Source organism: Equus asinus, chromosome 3 (assembly GCF_041296235.1).
Source record: "Equus asinus isolate D_3611 breed Donkey chromosome 3, EquAss-T2T_v2, whole genome shotgun sequence".
NCBI lineage: Eukaryota > Metazoa > Chordata > Mammalia > Perissodactyla > Equidae > Equus > Equus asinus.
Window position 1 is genome coordinate 83,366,175 of NC_091792.1, and position 20,520 is coordinate 83,386,694.

A 20,520-nucleotide genomic window follows, 5' to 3' on the forward strand; every position below is an offset into this window, starting at 1 on the left:
CAACGTTTGTATCTTGTAGAATTTCATATACAAATCCAGATTTTCAGCTTTTCTTAAAAATGAAAAAAACCCCTAACCTAACAATAATCAGTTGGGGCTGATTAAATGCTGCCGCTGGGGGTGAGGGTGAGTGATCTCCAGTGCACCATTTTCCATTCAACAGTTACTTGCCCGCCTGGCCCCAGTAGGCATTTGAATTTTCCCTCCTTTTGAGTGTAATATCAATTAATCTAAACAGGTCCTTTAGCTTCATTTAAGATTTATAACATTAAGAGTATTTCATTTGGATGTGTTCAATTGTTTCTATATTATTCATTAGGTGTTTTTTTTTTCCCTTTAAAAAGAGGAATTTGGATTTGCAAAGAGCAGGAAGAATACACTCATATTAAGTAACTCTATGGAGAAGTTCATGTTGCATTGCACAGTAATAAATGTTAATGAACTCTGAACATTTACATAGCACTAATTTACCAAAATAGGCCTTATAAATCTTGACTGCTACTAGATAATCCACTGTATAGGATATAGTAATTACAGGGAAACTGTGTAAGCTATTTGTGTATGTTTCCTCTTGGTGAAAAATCTTCTAGCACAAAACTCATATAATTCTTGGTCATTGTGGTGAGATTTTTCAGGAAAGTCACATTTGCTCATATTTACTCTAGCTCAGAACTTGGCAGTGTGGCTTCAGTTTTGCTATATTAATTTTTGACTCAGTTGAATTACTAATACTAGTGTTGACATGAACTGTTATTTCAGCAGATATATTGAGGAATCTAAGTAGCTTTTTATCAGTTTTACTCAATGTCATGTTGGAATGGTTGGAACTGCATGAAACCCTTTACTTCAAAGCAGCAGTATATATAGTCAAACCTAGTAGCTTACATTTGAATTCTGCCTCTCCTGCTATACTTGCCTACATGGACAATAGTGTACAACCTAAGTGCTGTGTCTGAGGCCCAGTGACATTTGGAATGCTATTGATTAATACAAAGTTACTTTTCAAATCTTTTTTGTTCACTTACTTTTCCTTGCCATGTTTATTTGCTTTAGTTCTGTTTAAATTTAGTTCTTTAAAAAAGCACATACAGCAGGGTTGTTTGCTGAGATCTGAAGGAAAGAATGCATTATGCTCGCTAAATGAACCAAAATTTATGTTGCAATTATGAAAATGAACATAATAGACACATTTTCTTTTCTACCCTCTCAAGTCAAAGTTATATATTGCTCTGTCCAACCAGTCATTATGATTGAGTCACTTTAAGAGTTAACTATATCTGGGGTATACTTATTAAATATATTCAATTTTAAATGAAGAGGCTATTTTCTTTTATTAAGGAGATAGTGCCAAGTGTAATCATATAGCAAAAATTGTGTTGATATAAGCATACTGAAAATATTTTAAGTTGCAAACTTTCACTATAAGTTGCTTATAAATTTGTTTCTTCTTATTATAAGATGACAATATAAAAAGGATGTTGGGTATCATTTTATTTTTAGTGATTAGAATAAATATACATTTTCATTAGCTCTGGAAAATGGAATAGTCATAAGTTTTACCAAAATATTCAGTCTTGATATTAGCTGAAGAATATAGTAAATGACTTAAAAATTGTTAGGATAAAGTCTAAAGATTAGAATGATTCATAAATTCATATGGATCATTAAAAAAGATTAGTTATATTAAGAATATAGTATTAAAATTAATATAAAACTGAGAATCACATAAATATTACATAATATTCTTAGCTCTTTCTCTTCATTCTCTACCAATTCCTCTAGAAACCACATTTAGTTTCATGGCTTCAGGTATGACCTATATATTTTGATCATTTCCAAATACACAGGTCACTTCTAATGGATGTTTACATCCTGAACTCTCCACTGGGCTCTAGTCTTCCATGAATTACTGTCTATATGACATCTCTGCCTTGATGTTTTACAGGAACTACACCACTAACATTTCAAAATGGAACTTGCCTTTCTTTCAACCCTGCTCTAGCTTCTTCTATTTTCTCTGACAGTTGCTTACATTCGTTAGCCAGGACTGTGTCACATGGCCACCCCTATTTGGCTCATGGCTGTGGAAAGGGAGATTGGAAATTGGTAGTGTGCTAGCAACCAAGAATATCTGTATCAGCTACTTATAAGCTATGTTGCTTTTAAAAATAACAATTTCTTTGCGACAGTTTCCTTATCTGAGAATTGAAATAGTGCCCGAAAAATAGTATGTGCTTAGTAAATGTTGTCTGTTGTTTCCATCATCTACTGCTGCATAGCCAATAACCCTAAAATGTAGTGCCTTAAAACAACGAACATTTGTTACTTTTTATGATTACACTATTAGTGGCAGATAGGTTTGATTGCTAAAGTAGACTTAGTGCCCAAAATGACAATGCTTAAATCTATAGTTTATTACAGGAAAAGAATATAAATAGCCAGAGCATTAAAGTAAGGATATTCTTTGTAGTCAAAGGCTGCAAGGGGCCATAGCAGGACATGCTTTCTGTGTTGGATCAGGAAGCACTGACACATGCATGGACATCTCAGAACCTGGGAGCACAAAATGGAGCCTTGCCAGTGTTTCTTGTACTCTGCAGGTCACAGAGGCCTAGTCCGTTGCATAACCAGCACCAATAGTAGAGCTGCAGGAGTTCCCCCGAGGCCAGGTGCAAATCATCAATCTTACTGTTATCAGTGAACAATCCTAACAAGCTTATACAAACCACTCTGAAACTCAGAGGAGTCATAATTGAAAACAAGGCTATTAATCAGTAGTTTCCTACCTTGACCAGGGATAAGGGTTTACTGGGCTTGGTTGCATAGTTTTTCTGATCCATATGGTATCAGCTAGGGTCACTCATCTGGCTGCATTCCAGAATATCCAAGATGCTTTCATTCATATGTGTGACACATCAGCTGGATTGGCTGTAATGGCTGGAAGCTGGTTGGGCCTCGCTTGCCTTCCAGGTAGTTGGGCTTGCACTGAGGCTCAGGGCTCTGAGAGTGCATGTCCTTCAGGCCTACGCTCAGAGGTGGCACTATGTCACTTCCACTGTATTCTCTTTGTCTAAACAAGCCCCAAGGCCAGCCCAGATTCAAAGAGAGGGAAATGGGCTCCACTTTCTGATGGGAAGTAAGGCGTGGGTTTGTAGGGATAGGAGGAATTTTTGGTGGCCATCTTTATAGACATCTATCATGACTATTATTATTTTTGTTGTCATACTTATTGTATTATCATCACCACAACTACTCTTTAGTCAAAGAAAGCCAGAAAGCAGTATCTTGCCTGGACTTCTGAAATAGCTTTCTAACTATCTCCACTTCCAATCTTACTCTGTTCTTTAAGCTTCATAGGCAGTCAGATTTGTCTTCTTAAAATGTTATCTGGCAACAAAAAGACAAACAACCCAATTAAAAAATGAGCATAAGATTTGAATAGACATTTCTCCAAAGAAGATATACAAATGCCCAATAAACACATGAAAAGATATCCAATATCATTAGTCATTAGGGAAATGCAAATCAAAATCACCACAAGATACACTTCACATCAACTAGGATGACTTTAATAAAAAAAGGAAAATAACAAGTGTTGATGAAGATGAGAGAAATTGGAAGCCTTGTGCACTGCTGTGGGAATGTGAAGTGGTGTAGCCTCTAGGCAAAACAGTTTGGAGTTTCCTCAACAAGCTGAAGATAGTATTACCATGTGACCCAGCAGTTCTCCTAGATATAAACTCCTTCCTCAGGGCCTTTGCACATGCTTTTCATGCTTCCAGAAATGTTGTTCTGACCAATTTTCCCATGATCTTTGCATATGCTTTTCTATAATAGGAATGCTATTCCATCCATTCTTCCCAAGATGAGTTCCTTCTCGTGTTTAGCTTTCAGCATAAATGGTCTTTCCTGTCTACCTTTCACTGTTACTTTCTATCCTGGTACTTTGTGTCCTTCATGGTACTAATTGTAATTTGTAATTAGTTTCTTTATCTGGTGGCTGTTTGTCTCTGTCATGGGAATTTCACTTCATGAGGGCAGAGCTCTGTCTTGTATCCATCCAAGAACCCAGCACAAATCTGACACATATTAGGCAATTCAATAAATATTTGTAAAAAGAATGAATGGATAACCAAAGGAATTTTTTTATAAAATACGAAACAGGACATGTTACTATATAATAGGTAATGAAAATGTAATATTTTTTCAGTCAGTTTTGTCATGATCTCTGCAATATTTCACTTTTGTAACACTCCTTGTAAAAAGAAGAAGGGCTTTGTAATTAGTCAGACCTCAGTTTGATTTGTGCTCCTACTAGTTGTGTTAGAGGTAAAGTTACTTAATCTCTATGGATCTTATTTTCGCCATTGGGCAAACTTGAGAAATGTATATCTTGCAGGACTTTTAAGGATTAAAGATAACATAAGAATAGGATCAAATATAGTGCCTGCCAGACAGTGGTGCTCAGTAAATATAGGGAATTAATGTTTCTTCATTTTATTTGAAAGAAGCATCACGGATAAGGAGAATAAAAACATTGTCTAAGTAAGTGTTGATTGCAGAAGTGAGAGTTTTCTAGAATGAGTAAGAAAAGCCTCTAAACTAAAATAAAGCCTTTTTGTGGTACCTGGATGATGCTAATAAAAAAACTTTAAACATTTTCCCCCCTCTACAGCCTTTCTGCAATGTCATTGCATTATAGGTTGGATATATTAGGATATAGCTTTAGGATGAGGCCACTTAGTTAAAATTATACTGAAGAACAAGCAACAATTAAATTATATGTGGAACTAAAGTGTATAGAAACAAATAAAAGTCTTAAAATTAAACTTCTCTCTGTATCTTACCACACAAAACCTCATTTGGTAATCATTATAATTTCCTCAGTTTTAGTATTTTTTATTTTGAGTGCTATATTTGAATAATCAATTTAAGTCCAGGCATAGTTTCAGGTGCTATATGCATACAGTTGTGTTCTGTGCAAATATCAGATTGTGAAAAGTATCTTCTGTATTTGAAAGAGAGATGCAGAAAAGTGAAGAGTTATGGATGGTATTCATTAATCTTTATAGTCCCATCTATTCAATTAATATTGAACTATTATGTGTCAAAAGTGTGGCAAGGCTGACTTTTTCCTTCTCAAAATTACTTCCACCACAGCTCTTAGATTTTGCTGGTACCATTATTATATTTTCTACTACATTCCTAGCTTCATGAAATTCTTTATATTTGGTAGTTTTTGTAGAAAGGGATAGAAGGACTTCTGGTTGAACAAGGTAGATTGAACCCATGCTTGTATCTTAGCTTCCTACCTCTATTAGTTTTCTAGGACTGTCATAACAAAGTACCACTGTCTAGGTGGCTGAAACAAGACACGTTTATTTTCTCCCAGTTCTGGAGGCCAGAAGCCCATGATCAAGGTTTTGGCAGTGATTTCTTCTGAGGTCTCCTTGGCTTGTAAATGGCTGTCTTCTTCCCATGTCTTCACATGGCCTTTCCTCTGTGCATGCTTATGTCTGTGTCCAAATTTCCTCTTCTCATAGAGACACCAGTCTGACTGAATTAGAGCCCAACCTGAAGGCCTCATTTTAATTTAATTATCTCTTTAAAGACCTTATCTCCAAGTATGGTTCCATTCTGAGGTACTGGGGGTTGGTACTTCAACATATGAATTTTGGGGGGACACAATTCAGCCCATAACACTCCCAAAGCCTCACTAAATAAGTAAAAGTATAAAAAAGGCACAATACTACAAATACAAAGACAATGGGAGAGGAATTGATAATAGATAAAAGATGTCTTCAGTTTTCAAAGATGGAAAACTGATGGGCCAATAGTAAATGTAAAAGCTGATGGGCAAATGTAAAATGGTAGAATGGAAAAAGCTTCTATGTAAATACCTTCAGAGAGGGATGCCAACCAGAAAGCCAGTGCACATTACTGGACCTTCAGAAAGCCCAGGAATATCAACTTCTTTGGAAGGTGGCAGGTGGGACTGAAAACAGCAGGGTGGGTGATAATCTGGATAAGAAGCACAGCCTCTGATAGTGAGGTGACTTCCTCATCCCCACTCCAGGAGAAGATGTGAGGTCTGTTGGTGGAGAAATTGAATGAAGGAGTCTGGACTTGGGAACCCTGATATAGAAGAGGAAGAGGGTGAGATGACGTAACGAAAATGGAGGATATTTCTAGACTCCAGAATGGGGTCTCTAAATACCATTACCACTAAAAAGAATCAGAGTTCCTTGGAGAAATGGCTGATCTCAGGTCTGGAGCAGGAATGTATATGATGAACTTGAAGTGTCTTGTCATACCAGAAAGCAAGTAAGCTATGAAAGACTACTGGGGTCATGTCAAAAGGTCTCAGGGGCTCATTCAGATAGGTTCTCACTGACCAAAGATGGGATAAAAATTTCAGTGAGCAATGCAACTCCAATGGGTTGAGATAATTCAAATATATTTAAATCTATGAGTTTAGAATTTGAAAAATCATTGATTAGTGTTGGAAGATGCAAGAGTCCAACTTGGTACTTTGAAAGTGGTAAATAAAAGGGAAAAAACCCCGTAAGCATTTATTTTGCTTTTCCTATATGAACTATACCTTAGGGTAACCAAATAGTTGATGAGAAAAGTCTCTCTTTATAGAATTATTTCAGCCAATAAATGAGAAAGAATTATAGAATTATCATATCATCATTTTGGAACCTCTGATGAATTACTAGATCTAGTCAGTAATCATTAATGGCCACTACAGTAACATAGCAGAGTGAGAGAGAATCAACTATTATATGTGCCTCCTGGTGGAAGTATATAGCACCACCTGTGAAATAATCTTGTCAAGAAAAGAAAATTGAATTGGAATCTGATTAAGCCTTTATATCAAACTGCCAGTTTACAGAAAGTACAAGGGACAGGAAATACATAGATAGTAAATAAAAAAAAAAATACAAACTGTTAGAAACTCTTAAAAAATTGGACAAAAAACTTAGCTTCTTCAAAAAAAATTCAAAGGACAAAAAAGTGATGAGAAGAAACCTATGGATTATAAGAGACTTGAAAACATATTGACTATGTATAACTATGGACTTTAATTGGATTCTGATTAAAAGACACAAACATATAAAATTTATCTATTTTTATATTTAATATAGACATATCTAATAAACATAAATTTGAGGCAGTCACAAAAATTTGAACTCTGAATAATTAAGGAATGAGAAATCATTGTTCATTTTTCTTAAGATAGAAAAATGGTGTTGTGGTTATGTCAGAAAAGAGTCCCTTATTTTTTGGAGATACATTCTGAAGTATTTGTTGATGAAATCATATGATATTTTGGATTTGCCTCCACGTCACTGGAGTGAGAATTGGGGGAGTTGGTAGAATTAGGAAACAAATTTGGACATGAGTTGAAGATTATGGATCCTGGCTGTTGAGTATATGGGAATTTCTTATACTATTCTCTATATTTTTTGGTGTGTTTTAAATTTTTCATAATTGAAAATGAGACAGGAAGAAAACGGAGAGTGTAAGTGAAAGGTTTCCATACAGAATGGGGAGAGAGTTCCAGGCGCCTTTCCCACTCACCTAAATTGTCAGCCAGACTTGAGAAAAGCCTTTCATTTGGAGGCCCGCTAACACAAAGGCTGAGTGGTGATTCCATCACGGCATAATGAAGTGCCATAGGTTTCGAGTCACATCTATCCGGGTATGAAATTTTCAATCAACTTATTTAGTGGCTCACTCTTAGATACGAAGGAGGAGGAGGGGATCCCCAGACATTTGAGGAAACCCTTCAACATGAAACAAAAACAAACAACCCAACATCAGTGACACTCCAAGGAAACAGACAGTGGAACAGAATTATAAATAATTAAAATTGTAATTAATATCCATAGAAAGATGGAGGATAATGCAGGTGTGGATAAAGATTTAGAAAATAAGAAAGAGAATTGAAAATTAAAGATATGATTGCAGAGGTTAAAATGGTGGAATGTGAGCTGAAAGAAATACGTGGCAACCTGGTCACACTGTAGTCCTTATTTACGTGAAGGAGACTGAAACTCTCAGAAACAAGGGTGGTCACAGAACCGATGGAAGGGGATTGCACCTGGGTGAGGCCTGGCAGTGGGAGTTTTAAACTGATTTAAACTGCACATTAGAATCAGCCAGGAAGCTTTTAAAATTTTTTGAAATGTTCATAATGCCTGAGAATCATTTCCATCGGCCTTAACTTGAATGAGGTGGAAAGAAGCCTTGTTAGTTTTGAAAGTGCCCCAGGTGATCTTCTTGTGCAGCCTCGGTTGAGAACCACTGATCCAGGGTGAGCTTCTCAAAAGCAGAGCCCCTGCTTTATTTATTACTATATATCAGTGCTTTGCGCGTAGTAAGCTTTTAGTAATTTTAGTGAAAATAATCGTCTCTGACGATGGCTCCACGTTTGAGGAGTAAAGGTGAAACCGTGTGGCTTTCCCCAGTCCCCCATCCCTGCAACCATCTGAACAAATGGATGATTATACATCAGTTTTTAAAGAAAGAGGCCCATTTTTATTAGGTTACACATGAGAAGATGCCATAAACAACTGCCCCAATAATCTTTAACCTCTGTTCCCAGGGCAGAATGCCCTCGAGATCTGAGCCTTCTTCCTTAGGGTGGATGTGCTTAGCAGAAGAAGCTGCAGTAGTGACCCCTTTTGTGCTGAGCTGTGGTTCTTAATTGTGCGTGAGAATCACCTGTGAGGCCTGTTAAACGTGTCGATTCCTGGATGCCACAAGATTCTGATTTGCTAGATCTCAGGTGAGACACGGGGTGGGGGTGGTGCTATGTATTTAGTAGGGTGATATCAATGCATGTGGTCTGTTGATCACAATTTGAAAAAGCAAGATAAACATCACAGCATTTTCAGCCTGTGCCTGAGGTTTGATCTCCTCAGTCTTTTTGCTTTTATATTGTCATAAACGGAGACCTGCCTTTCAGCGGTCACTGTCTCACAATCTGATTTTGGAGCTTATTTTTAATTGGCTTATTAAATCCTAAGCCTAACTTTTTAGAAGCAAGGAACCTAATTTTACTGTTCTATCATATTTTGGTGAAGCAAAGTTCAGTAACATTAGGAACTTTATGAAAAAACAGAAGAAAAGGAAAAGGAAGTATTCATTGAAGGGGTCAAAATTTCATTTCTGCTTTTATGCACAGTAGTTCCCAAGACTAAGTATATTCACTGGTCTCATTATTCACGCTTAATCTTTTCCCTGTGATCCATAGTAATGACCACTTATACCACTGTTGGAAATAGTGGGAAAGTAATCCCAGTTCATTAGTGGCTGATTACTTTTCACCATGCCTCCCTGTACGGGGAGAAGAAGGATTTCTGTAAAGTTCAAGAAAATAGGTGAACATTGTGTATTTGAAGTCATGCTCTCCATATTTCTATATTTCATACATACTTCGTGGGTTCATATAAACAGAATTATGTAGAAACTTAACTTACTACAAGTTCATAGATAAAAATAATCTTACATGCCATAGCCAAAGTATCTTTTCTGCCAGCCACCCTGATAGCATAGATTTGTTCATTTAAGATAACGTAGACCTTTGCATAAATTTTTAGAATCTAATCTATTTATAAAAAGAGGTACTTCTGCATAAAAATTTCTCCTAAGGTAATTTTTTCAAATTATTATTTTTAATATGTGGGTTTTAAGATATTTTACTGTAATTAGAAATGGCTAATGTTCTTATGTGGAGCCGCATTATTTCCCAGAGGAACATATGTCCAAATTTCTTATATGGCTTGTGAAAATGTAGGACTCAGTGCATGCATTTGTCCATCCATTCATTTTTCTGGCAGATATTCACTGAGCACTTTCTGTGCTCCAGGTACTCTGCTATGCTCTACAGATACAGCAGCAAACAAAACAGAAAAAAATAACTGCCCTCTTGGAGCTGACAACATAGCAGAAAATTGTATTTGGGATCATAAAAAGTGATCAGGTTAAAAAACGGGTAGGAAAAGGGACTGGAATTGTTTGGGGAAGGCAATGAAATTTTAGATTGAGTGGCCTGGAAATGACTCATTGAGAAGCTGACATTGAGTAGTTACTTGAGTGAAATGAAGGAGTGAGCCCTGGAGCTTCTAGGAGAACATTCTGAGCAAAGATAATGGCAAGTGCAAAGGTCCTGAGGTGGATATATCCTGATCTTTTTGAGAAACAGAGTGAATGGAGAGGGGAGAGTAGTAGGAGATGAAGTTAGAGTGGTAATAGAGTGTCTGGGAGTGAAATGCATGTCATATTAAAGACCTTGGTTTTTGCTCAAAGTGAGATTGGAAGCCATTGGCTGAGTTGGAGAAAGGGAGTGATGCAGTCTGACTCAGGGTCTTAACTGGATCCATCACTAGCTGCTGTGCTGAAAACAGACTGAAGGTGGACAAGGGTGGAAGCAGGGACAGTTAAGAAGATTTCACAGTAATCCAGGTACAGATGGTGTCTTGGTCAGATGCTTGTATATTTATGGAGGTGGAGAGAAGTGGTTGGATTGGGACATATTAGAGTGATGGAGATGAGAAGATTTGCTGATATAATTTTATTGTACATCCAAGTTATAAGCCAAGTACTTAATTCATAAATCAAGAAGTCATTCTTTCAACTAAAGAAAAGAAGGAGAGCTATATATGAAGCAGAAGATTTGAATCTAACATTTTTTTATACTATGAAAGATACTTTATCAAGGTAATTAAAATATTTGGTGATGAATAAGTAGCACTTATTGATATATATTTAGATTGTTTCATAAGATAACAAAAACATCAATCCTAGTATTGACTGAATTAATTTTTGTCTATTGTCAAGTATCTAGTTAAAAGCTTAATGTCTTACATCTTCTAACATTTGTAGTTAAAATATATTCTGAGGCTTATTTGTTGGAAACAGTCTATCCATTCATGGAAATTTGAAAAGACAGCAATATATATATATATATATATATATTTTTAGAGAAGAGCTGGTTGTATACATTTAAATGGAAGAAATATAGAAGCCACTTTTATTCACTGTAGCATTTAATCATGTGAAGAGCTAGATAATTTTTTCTGAGCTCTATCAGTAGAGGGCAGCAAAGTTTCAAGTAGTGTGTTTTCAGGTTCCTGGAAAGCTTTGCTAAGGAAAATTTCCTTTTTTTGGTTGCTCTCAAGAAGTTTGTTCTGGCTTGCCTTTTAATGAAGTGCTTTGGTAATATATAGGAAGTTGCTTAAAAATCCTGCAGCTTTGGTTCAGATATTTCGTCAACGATTCCCTTAGGGGCTATAGATGCGTTCTTAATGAGAACATGTATTTTTTTCTTTCTGTAATTTAGGGAGTACCAGGGCCTGGAAAATATGACATTAAAAGTCAATTTCAGAAGACTGAAAGTATGACATCAAATGTAAATGATCCATCACCTGCTTTTCTTTCTCAATCCCAGGTAATGTTCTATAGTTCTTATCATACGTAGAATATAATAGGTATAATGTGAAGCCAGCAACCAATCCAGTAGTGTTTGGGGAGATGTTAAAAAGAAAAGTGATATATAAGCAAATTGGAAACAGACGTGGCCTAGGCAAATCATATTGCTGAAAAATGTGGATGAAATGAAATGAAATAAGATTACAATATTAACAATAATATGCAATATAAATATTTGAATTGAAACCATCTGTTAAACATTTTCTGTTAAGCAAATTTGCATATGTGAAAGTTCCGTTTAGCTTATAAGAGATTTTAGTCTGAGTTTTTAAATCTATTTTGCCAGTGAATGTGTGGAGCCTTTACGTGAAATCTGTGAGGACATGGCTGTCTTTCTGAGAATGTTCTGAAAGTTCCCTGTGGAGCCTGGTCATGGGTTATGTCTACAACTGCCACTGGGGCCCTTATTAGTGATGCAAGAGTCTGTTTCACAGTCACCATTTCAAATTCTCTAAGATATATACTAGGGGACTTGAAACTATCTAAGATATTTCTAGAGCAAGAAAATTATAATACTTTACAACGTGGCAGCCTCTAGATCAAAGTAGTTACGATATTTATCCAACTATGTACAGCTATGATTATCTTTTTTAACTTGGAAGGTTATTAACCTTCAAATGACTACGGGTGACTACTTTGGTTTCATCGTACTTAGGAAGCATCTCCTTGGAGACAGGTAAATAGATTGCAGGTATATTTTGGAGATATAATTAACATGACTTTTTAATGGGTTAGACGTTGTGTTGAGGGACTAGGAAGAATCCAGAATGAATACCAGGTTTCTTCCTTGAGCCACTTGATGGTACTTAAGGTGCTACACAAAACGGATTCGTGGGAACAGGATTTGGGTTTGTATGCCCTTGATTATTAAAAATACAATTTTTACAACTAGAACTCTCAGTTTTTATGCTATTTCTGTTCACCTGATTTATAGTCCTAATTTGACATCAGTTGGAACCAATTATAATATTTGAAATATATTTTCAGAAATGGAAAATAATGTGATATCAGTTTTGTTTAAGGGGATGATGAAGAAAATAATAACGGTTCTGGGGTGAAAGATATGGAGGAGTTAAAACCAACAGGACTGCTCGCTATAGGTAGTGAGTGTTTAGATGAATATGAACGGATATGTTAAAGACTATGATGGAAAAAGCAATAATATGATTAACAGGGTGGACTTAAAACACATAATTTTTGGTTTATAGGAATAAAGACAGGTTATGTTTCTGGGATACTTATTTTATTTATTGATTTAAGGAATTGTCTGTTATTTTATCTAAATGCATTGAATTTCCTTATGTCTTCAACCATGAATTTTTAAAACATAAGATTTCCTTTATAACAATGGTTCCCTGCTGTTGCTGCACATTAGAAATGTCTGGGGAATTTTAATACATTCTGATACCCAGGTGTCTTCTTCCCTGTCTTCCAGGGATTGATTCAATTGGTCCAAAATAGGGGCCAAGTATCAGTATTTTTTCTTAACTCCTCAGGTAATTCTATACACAGCCAAGGTTGAGTATTATAATTTTTAAAATATTGTACTCAGCATCTAAATAAGAAGATAGTATCTAGGAGAAAAATTGTGAGAGTCCTTTTTGGCACTTCCAGTAATAAATTGTTTTTGGTAGTGTTAAGATTTACCTACTTTCTAAACTGCAAAAGGGCATGTATAACATACTAACTTTTGTATAAGAAAGCAGGGAAAATAAGGAAACATATACATAACCACTTATCTTTGTATAAACACATTAAGGATAAACCAGAAAACAATAAAGTTGGTTACCTGCAGGGCTGGTGAGGAGAGATGCAGTGGAAGCTCTAATATGCTGCAGTTCATTTCTGCTGGCCTGCGAGAGCCAATTTTTAATTTTTCCAGTTTTGCATGTTGGCTGACGTTATGATGGTAGTGTGAAATTAGCCACCATCATGGTGTATTTATATCACAGAAATCAGCAAATATTATAAATTTGGACTTTTCACCTCAGTGGTGCAGCATCCATGGAGTGGAAGGGAAATGAGAGAAACATTTCTTTGAGTATACTTTTTAAAATATGTATTTGTCTTTTGGAAGCATATCAATGTTCTATATATTCAAATACAAAAATAAAAATAAATCAATAAGAATGGGAAGGGTTTTAAAAAAAACCCTAAAACTGAAAGCAAATGGAAACAAATGAACCATTGTATTCCAAATGAATATTCTTAACCACAGTGAGGGAGAAGAAAAGAATGATCCAGGCATCCACAGTGTTTGACTAGGTCGATCTTGAATAGGATGGAGAGAGTGATAGTGAGGGCAAGAATTGCAAATAAATTCTGAATGTTTTTCAGTGGGTTGGTTTATTGTAATGGTATGGGTGAAACGATCATGAAACTATATCAGATGTACTACAAGGTTGGGCAAAAAAGTCAATAGTGTGAGCCAGGGTTTTCACTGTGGAAGAAGATACTACACATATGATTGGAGGAGGTGAGAAAGGACCCCGTATTTGAATTGAATTTGAATTGAAAGTTTTGACGTGAATTTATCATGATTTCTAATATATATAAATGTATATATTTATATATGCATATATATGCACATATATGTATATATGTATGTGTGTCTCTACGTATATGTGTGTGTGTATGTATAGATATAGATATATAGGTATATATCCTAGCTCTATCTGCTAAATGAGCCAAGGAGCAGGGACTGGGAAGAGTATGTGGAAGATGAACCTGTAACATCTTGTTGTGTGAGAAAGTAAGAAAAGTCTCAAAAAAAAAGATGAGACATATCATAGGGTTGTATGAACCAACTTAAGAGGCTCCTTACTGGTAACAAAAGCAAAGTAGTTAATTATAAATCATTAAAACTGGCATTCATGAGTCCATATGGATAAGTAGATGGATAGGTCATGAAGTAAATAATTGAGGATGAAGGGAGGGCTCTTGCTTACAGTATAATGCAGAGTGCTTACTGATAAACATAGAGAAAGTGTTGGATTCGATCAAAATTAAAATCTCTCATGAGGTCCAGAGGACATCATGTGTCTCCAGATATGATACACTGAGAAAGCCACAACATCACTTACTTAGTATTCTGTCCTGAAATGCGTAACCTGAATGTAATCATAAGGAAGCATCAGAGAAGCCCCAACTACGGAAGGTTCTATTATACAAAAGAGGGGTGCTATATTCTTCCAAAGTCACGAAACACAAAGGAAGGCTGTGGAAATGCTCCTCATTGAAGGAGGCTAAAAGCAATATCCGACCCTAGACGAGATTATGTACTGGAGGGGAAATATGCAGCAGAGGCATTATTAGATCAGCTGACAGATTTGGTATATGAATGGTGGATTAGATAAAAGTATTATATCATTGATACACTTCCTGGAGTTGATAACTGTACTGTGGATATGTAAGAAAATATCCCTATTTTTAGCAAATGCATACCGAAGTATTTAGGGGTAAAGGACCATGATGTATGCAACTTTCCATTAACTGGTTCTATGTGTGTGTGTGTGTGTGTGTGTGTGTGTGTATAGAGAGACAGATAGAGGGAGGGACAAACATATAAACAGAGAGAAAGGGAGAGACAGAGACAGAGGGGAGACAAGAGAAACAAATGATGTAACATGTTAACAATAGGTGAATCTGGGGAAACATTCTACAGGCATTGTCTGTATTATTTTTATTCATCCAACTTTGCTGTAAATTTCAAATTAATTCCAAATAAAAAGTTAAAAAATAAGATTATACAATGCTATATTTATGAGTCCATAGTTATACATATAGATACATATATATTATTAATAAGTTAAATATTGTAAGTTTACAAGTAAACTTAGTATTGTAAGTTTAAAATATAATAAGCTTAATACTATAAATTAAATTTGATTTAAATACCACTTGAATCTAAGATTTTTTCTTAAAGTATTAAATGATACTGTTGAGGTAATTAAATATGTATGTTGAGGAACTTTGTCAATTTGTGTAATTTTATTACATAGAAGAAACCATGTTAAATCATGTATTTTTTTTATTTATTATCTTAACCTGCAGAATATTTTAAATTTGGAGATTATCCATACACTGTCATCTAGAATCTTCTATTGAGATAATTTCCTTTGAAAAGTCTATCTGGCTTACTAAAGTACATAGTGCATTACTGTATTAATATACAGATGATTTTACTAAAAGCCATATATTTTACATTTTGATAGGTACAAGATCTTAATTCATCTACATTTTCTACACTCCATTAAGAAATAAATTAAACTCCAGATGTTATATTTCTAAGAAGGCAGCTTTTAACTCGCGAAGTATCAAAATGTACGATATTTTCTCACTGGCGTATTTTCCCCGTTCTTCATTAGAGATTTGTACCTATCAAATCAATCACTCCAGCTCCTGGCACATATGATGAATCTCGAACTGCTTTCGAGTCCTTGAAGAAAATACCAGGAGTGAAAAATACCCCATTTGGTCAAAGTGCTGCTCGATTCACACAGAATTCTAGGATAGAAGAAATGCCAGGTTAGCAATTAATCCATGTATTTCTTTTTTTTCCCCAAAGGTTGTCCCTGAGCTAACATCTTGTTATCTAAGTCTAGTATAGGTGTAGGTGAGAGTTCTTGGGCGTGGTACTTCAACATCAGCTTCTTGAGTTTGACTCCTCTCTATTGGCAGAGCTGTGAACTAAAGATACCAAAGTTATCTGCTCTACACATCCAACACACAATGGAGGGAGAGAGAAAAGACATACTAGGGACCCTTGTTCAGAAAAGAGGAAAACTGGAGGCCCATAGCAATCACAGGCCTACAGCAATTCTGAAATACAACTGGGCATGTGTTGCCATTTCCTTGATTAGGGCCCAGTTGGGCTCCCTGGGAATGAGTTTCCACGGTCCTTTGTTCTACTTTTGGTCTCTTGGTTCCATCCTTTGAATCATCTTTCCTTTTCTATAAGAAATAGGCTTTGTTTGCAGTGGGAGCTTTCTCAGCCTGCTTCCTGCCCATAGAGTCTATAGTGGGAGTCTACAAGCCTCTTTTCATTTTGCACTGTTGTCCTTTTCATTCTAAGTTGGTACAATTCCTTATAAAAACTTTATAGATTTCTTACTGTATGAATTTATAATCGAATACACTGGACAAAAGCCACACTTAATTAGACTTCTTAGAAAAACCCTTGTCTATTTTGGGTCACCTTTGGTGCTGCTGTGTTTCAATACTCTTAGATTCTTAGGAGCACTGTTGTCTAGCCAAGTGGGTCTATGACGTATGGCCTTGAAATTCTTAGAGCCCCTTTTCTTTAACTGACAGATTCTATGAGGTACCATCTTAAACCTTTCTGAGTCTTAACAAAGGTCTTAGAGCGAAACCCTGGATTTGGTCTGTGCCCTCAGGCCATTTCTCACTTTGAGAGCTTTTTGCTGTATGGAGAGACTGGGGATGAAAAACGGTTTTACTTTCAAACCCAGAAAATCTTGATTCCTTTTTATTTTCTATAAATTTTTCTTGAAAACTGAACAGCTCCTCTATTTCCCATCCATGCCTTCTCTAACTCAGCTAAAAAACAATTAGTTGGCACTTTTGATATTCAGCCTAGATATTTCCTTAGCTAGAACCCACTAATTTATTTAGGTATTTTCTTCATTATCCTAAGCATTGGTTTTGCTAAAATTTCTGCTGTTGCATACTACAAGTTATCTTCTTTCATGACTGATCTTTAAGGCATCACCAACTATCTCCTCAAGGCCCTTTCTCTAAGTGTTGAGTTGTTTCAGCTTCTGCCCCACTGCCTGATCCCAAATCATTGCTACAAGTTTTGGTATAGTAACTTGTTATCGTAATATTGTACTCCTGGTGCAAAATTATTTACTGCTCATGCCATTGAGAGGTTCAGTCTTCTCTCCTTCAATCTTGGCTAGTGTGGTGGTTTTCGTGACCAATAGTGTCAAGTGGAGCTGATATGTAACACTTCTCAGTCAAAGTCATAAGCTTTACAGCGTACACCTGAGCCTGTTGAAACACTTGGTCTTGGAGGCCCGAGCCTCTGTGTAGAAGTCTGACTATTCTAAGACTGCCGTTCTGGAGAGGTAATTAAGAGGTGTTTGGCACTATCCGAGATGAGCCATTCCCCGCAGTGTTTACCATGAATCTGAAATCCAAATTATTTATAAATATGAATTTATTGAGTGACCCACTTGCCTTAAGATTTGGTCTTGTTTTCAGTTTGATAGTCCAATGTATTACAAATAAAGTGTTATAAATTCCCCAAAGGTTAGTTTATTTGTGAAGGATAAATTTCAATTATGATGACCTCTAAAATCATAATCCTCAATCTGACATATGTTAAGAATTAGTGAGAATGGTCTTCATGGAATTTTCTTTTCTTTTCTTGTAGACATTAGGGTATTGTAATGAATTGGACTCATCAATCAGTCATAGAACAGATTTGACCACCTAATATATGGCTCAGAGCTGTTACAGGTTACTGTTAGAAGGCATCCCTAAACTATCTAGTTCTGGGGTTCCTGGGAATTTATACACATAGTAACTGAAAAATGAATATAAAAAACCTCTAATGTGAATGAATTATATGATGGCTTTTCAAATAGAATCTTAACGAAGTAGTACATGAGATGTACACACCTTGAGGTCCCTATATTTAAGTACTTAAGCTCACCTGTAATGTGTTGTGTTGTCCGCTCATGCTAAAAGAGAGACATCTGAGATACTTATCTTTTAAGTACCTTAACGGATGGTTCAAATAGTTTTCATTGTGCTTTCTATTTACCTTTTTTGTAAACTTTATCAGTGGAGGAATGTTGGAAGATGTCAGGAATAAAACGTATCAGCATTTAGGTTTTCTGAGAGTTAGTACAACAGAATTTTTAGCAGAGAAGGGGAACAGACTTTAGAACTGGAATGTTGGAAAAATTGGAGTTTGTGGGCAGCTTCTTTGAGAAACACTTTATATGTGTCAGGAGTACAGAGGATTTGATAATATAGAATGACTTGATCCCTTTTAATCCGGGAAGAAACTAAAATATCATCTAGCCTCTTGCTACAAAAAAGTGCCCATTTGTCAACTGTTTCCTGCCTATTGTGAGAAGGGAGATGCAGCAGAATGTAAATCAACACCTTCCTTCTTAGAGAAAGACTAGTTACACACTGCTTAGAGAAATAGTCCATTTACATTTAGTTGTAAGCTCCTTCTCTTGTAGGTTGTTTTTGGACAGGCAGCAGTCCACAGGCCACATTTTGAGTAGCACTCATTTAGTCAATGGCTGTTATCTTCAGACAAGGAACTTGGGGTCCAGAAAAACAAATGAGGTTTAAGTGACGTTCTATACCTATTTAGTTGCAGAGTTAATTTAGTATATTATAGAAAACATGAGTACGACCACGTCAAGGGTGCTTTCAAGTATATCATATTGCATTTTATGGATATTGCTGCTCACTGGAACTGATTTATTTTAAAATACTGAATTATAAGACATGTACAAATATTTGTTTCAAATATTTGAATGTCTTGATAAAAACTTTTTTCAATTGCATAGGAAGTTGTATTATTTTGAATGAAAAAAGAGAAACATTATTCACTCAGATTGCAACTGTAGAAAATATTTCTGGTTATAAATGTGACTAAAAGGTAAAAGATAAAAACTAAAATAACTGCTATGATAGGAAGATTAGATGATAGGTGATTTTTTTTTTCAAATTGATTTTTAATGTTGCTACATCAACTTTTCAATACTTTTTGGCATCAAGAATTCCCCTTCTTACATTCTTGCCAGCAATATATAAGAATTTCTTTAAAAAAATACTCAACTTAAAATTACTCATTTTTAAAGAATTAAAAACATGTTTGTTTTCACATACGACATTCTCATAATTTTAGGTCCTGGGTTTTATAATCTGAACAATACTATAATTGACAACTTGAGCAATACCTGCTTGAAGAAACAAAAGAAAGGTGCATTTGGTTCTTCTGTTCCTCGGACTTTGTTCCTGGTTCAAGAAGAAGATTTTACTACTCCCGGGCCTGCTGATTATCAGGTAATCTGTGAATACCAAAATTATATTCTTTATATCTAGTACTAAGACTTTAGAGTTTTTAAAAAAATTACATGTGATATGTATACCTCATTATTATAAGCCATACTCTTATTAAAAATTTTTATTTTATATATTTTTTTTTGGTGAGGAAGATTGGCCATTAGCTAACATCTGTTGCCAATCTTCGTCTTTTTGCTTGAGGAAGATTGTCGCTGAGCTAACATCTGTGCCCATCTTCCTCTGTTTTGTATGTGGGATGCTGCCAGAGCATGGCTTGATGAGTGGTGTGTAGGTCCATGCCCAGGTTCCGAATCTGTGAACCCCAGGCTGCTGAAGCAGAGTGCACAAACTTAACCACTATGCCACCAGGCTAGCCCCTTAAAATTTTTATATATGATAACTATGGCATAAGAATAAAAACTAATTTGGTTCACAGCTATGCTTGTAATTTATTTTTTTTAAATGGATCTTATTCTTTATTTCTTTGAGGGTTTCATATGTACTTCTTTAAAAACTTATCTTCATTTTAAGATTGCTCCACTATTTTCTGAGAGTAAGTTTAGGTCTTCTTTAAATTAGGTCTACTTTAAATGCTGTTTATGGTTTTATAATTTTTGTGTAGAAGTCTTACACATCTTTATTAGTTTTATTCCTTGGTGTTTGATTTTTTTAAAATTCTATTGTAAATGGCATCTTTTACATATTTTTATGTGTTAGCTTTCTGTTATTGGTATGAAGAAATGTAACAGTCTTTGTTAAAGATTTGCTTTATCAATGATCCATTATTGCTAAATTAAATGATTAATTGCTTGCTAATTATTCTTGCTAAATTAAATGATTAATTCTACTGATTTATTATTAGTTTTTAAAAATTTCCGTCAAGCACAATTATGCTGTCTGTGAATGACAGTTTCTTTTTTTTCCAATCATTTCATCTTTTGTATATATATTTTTGCCTTATTG

At 35.4% G+C, this 20,520-nt stretch overlaps 1 protein-coding gene across 1 annotated transcript in view; it reads left to right on the forward strand.

Annotated features, from left to right (window-relative positions):
- The window catches only part of STPG2 (sperm tail PG-rich repeat containing 2), a 296,808-nt gene that overhangs the window by 112,364 nt on the left and 163,924 nt on the right, over nt 1–20,520 (forward strand). Inside the window, exons 6-7 of the mRNA XM_070506544.1 lie at nt 15,870–16,029; nt 19,400–19,557. Of these exons, the coding sequence (XP_070362645.1) occupies nt 15,870–16,029; nt 19,400–19,557 (318 nt within the window). The remainder of the gene's footprint in view (nt 1–15,869; nt 16,030–19,399; nt 19,558–20,520) is intronic.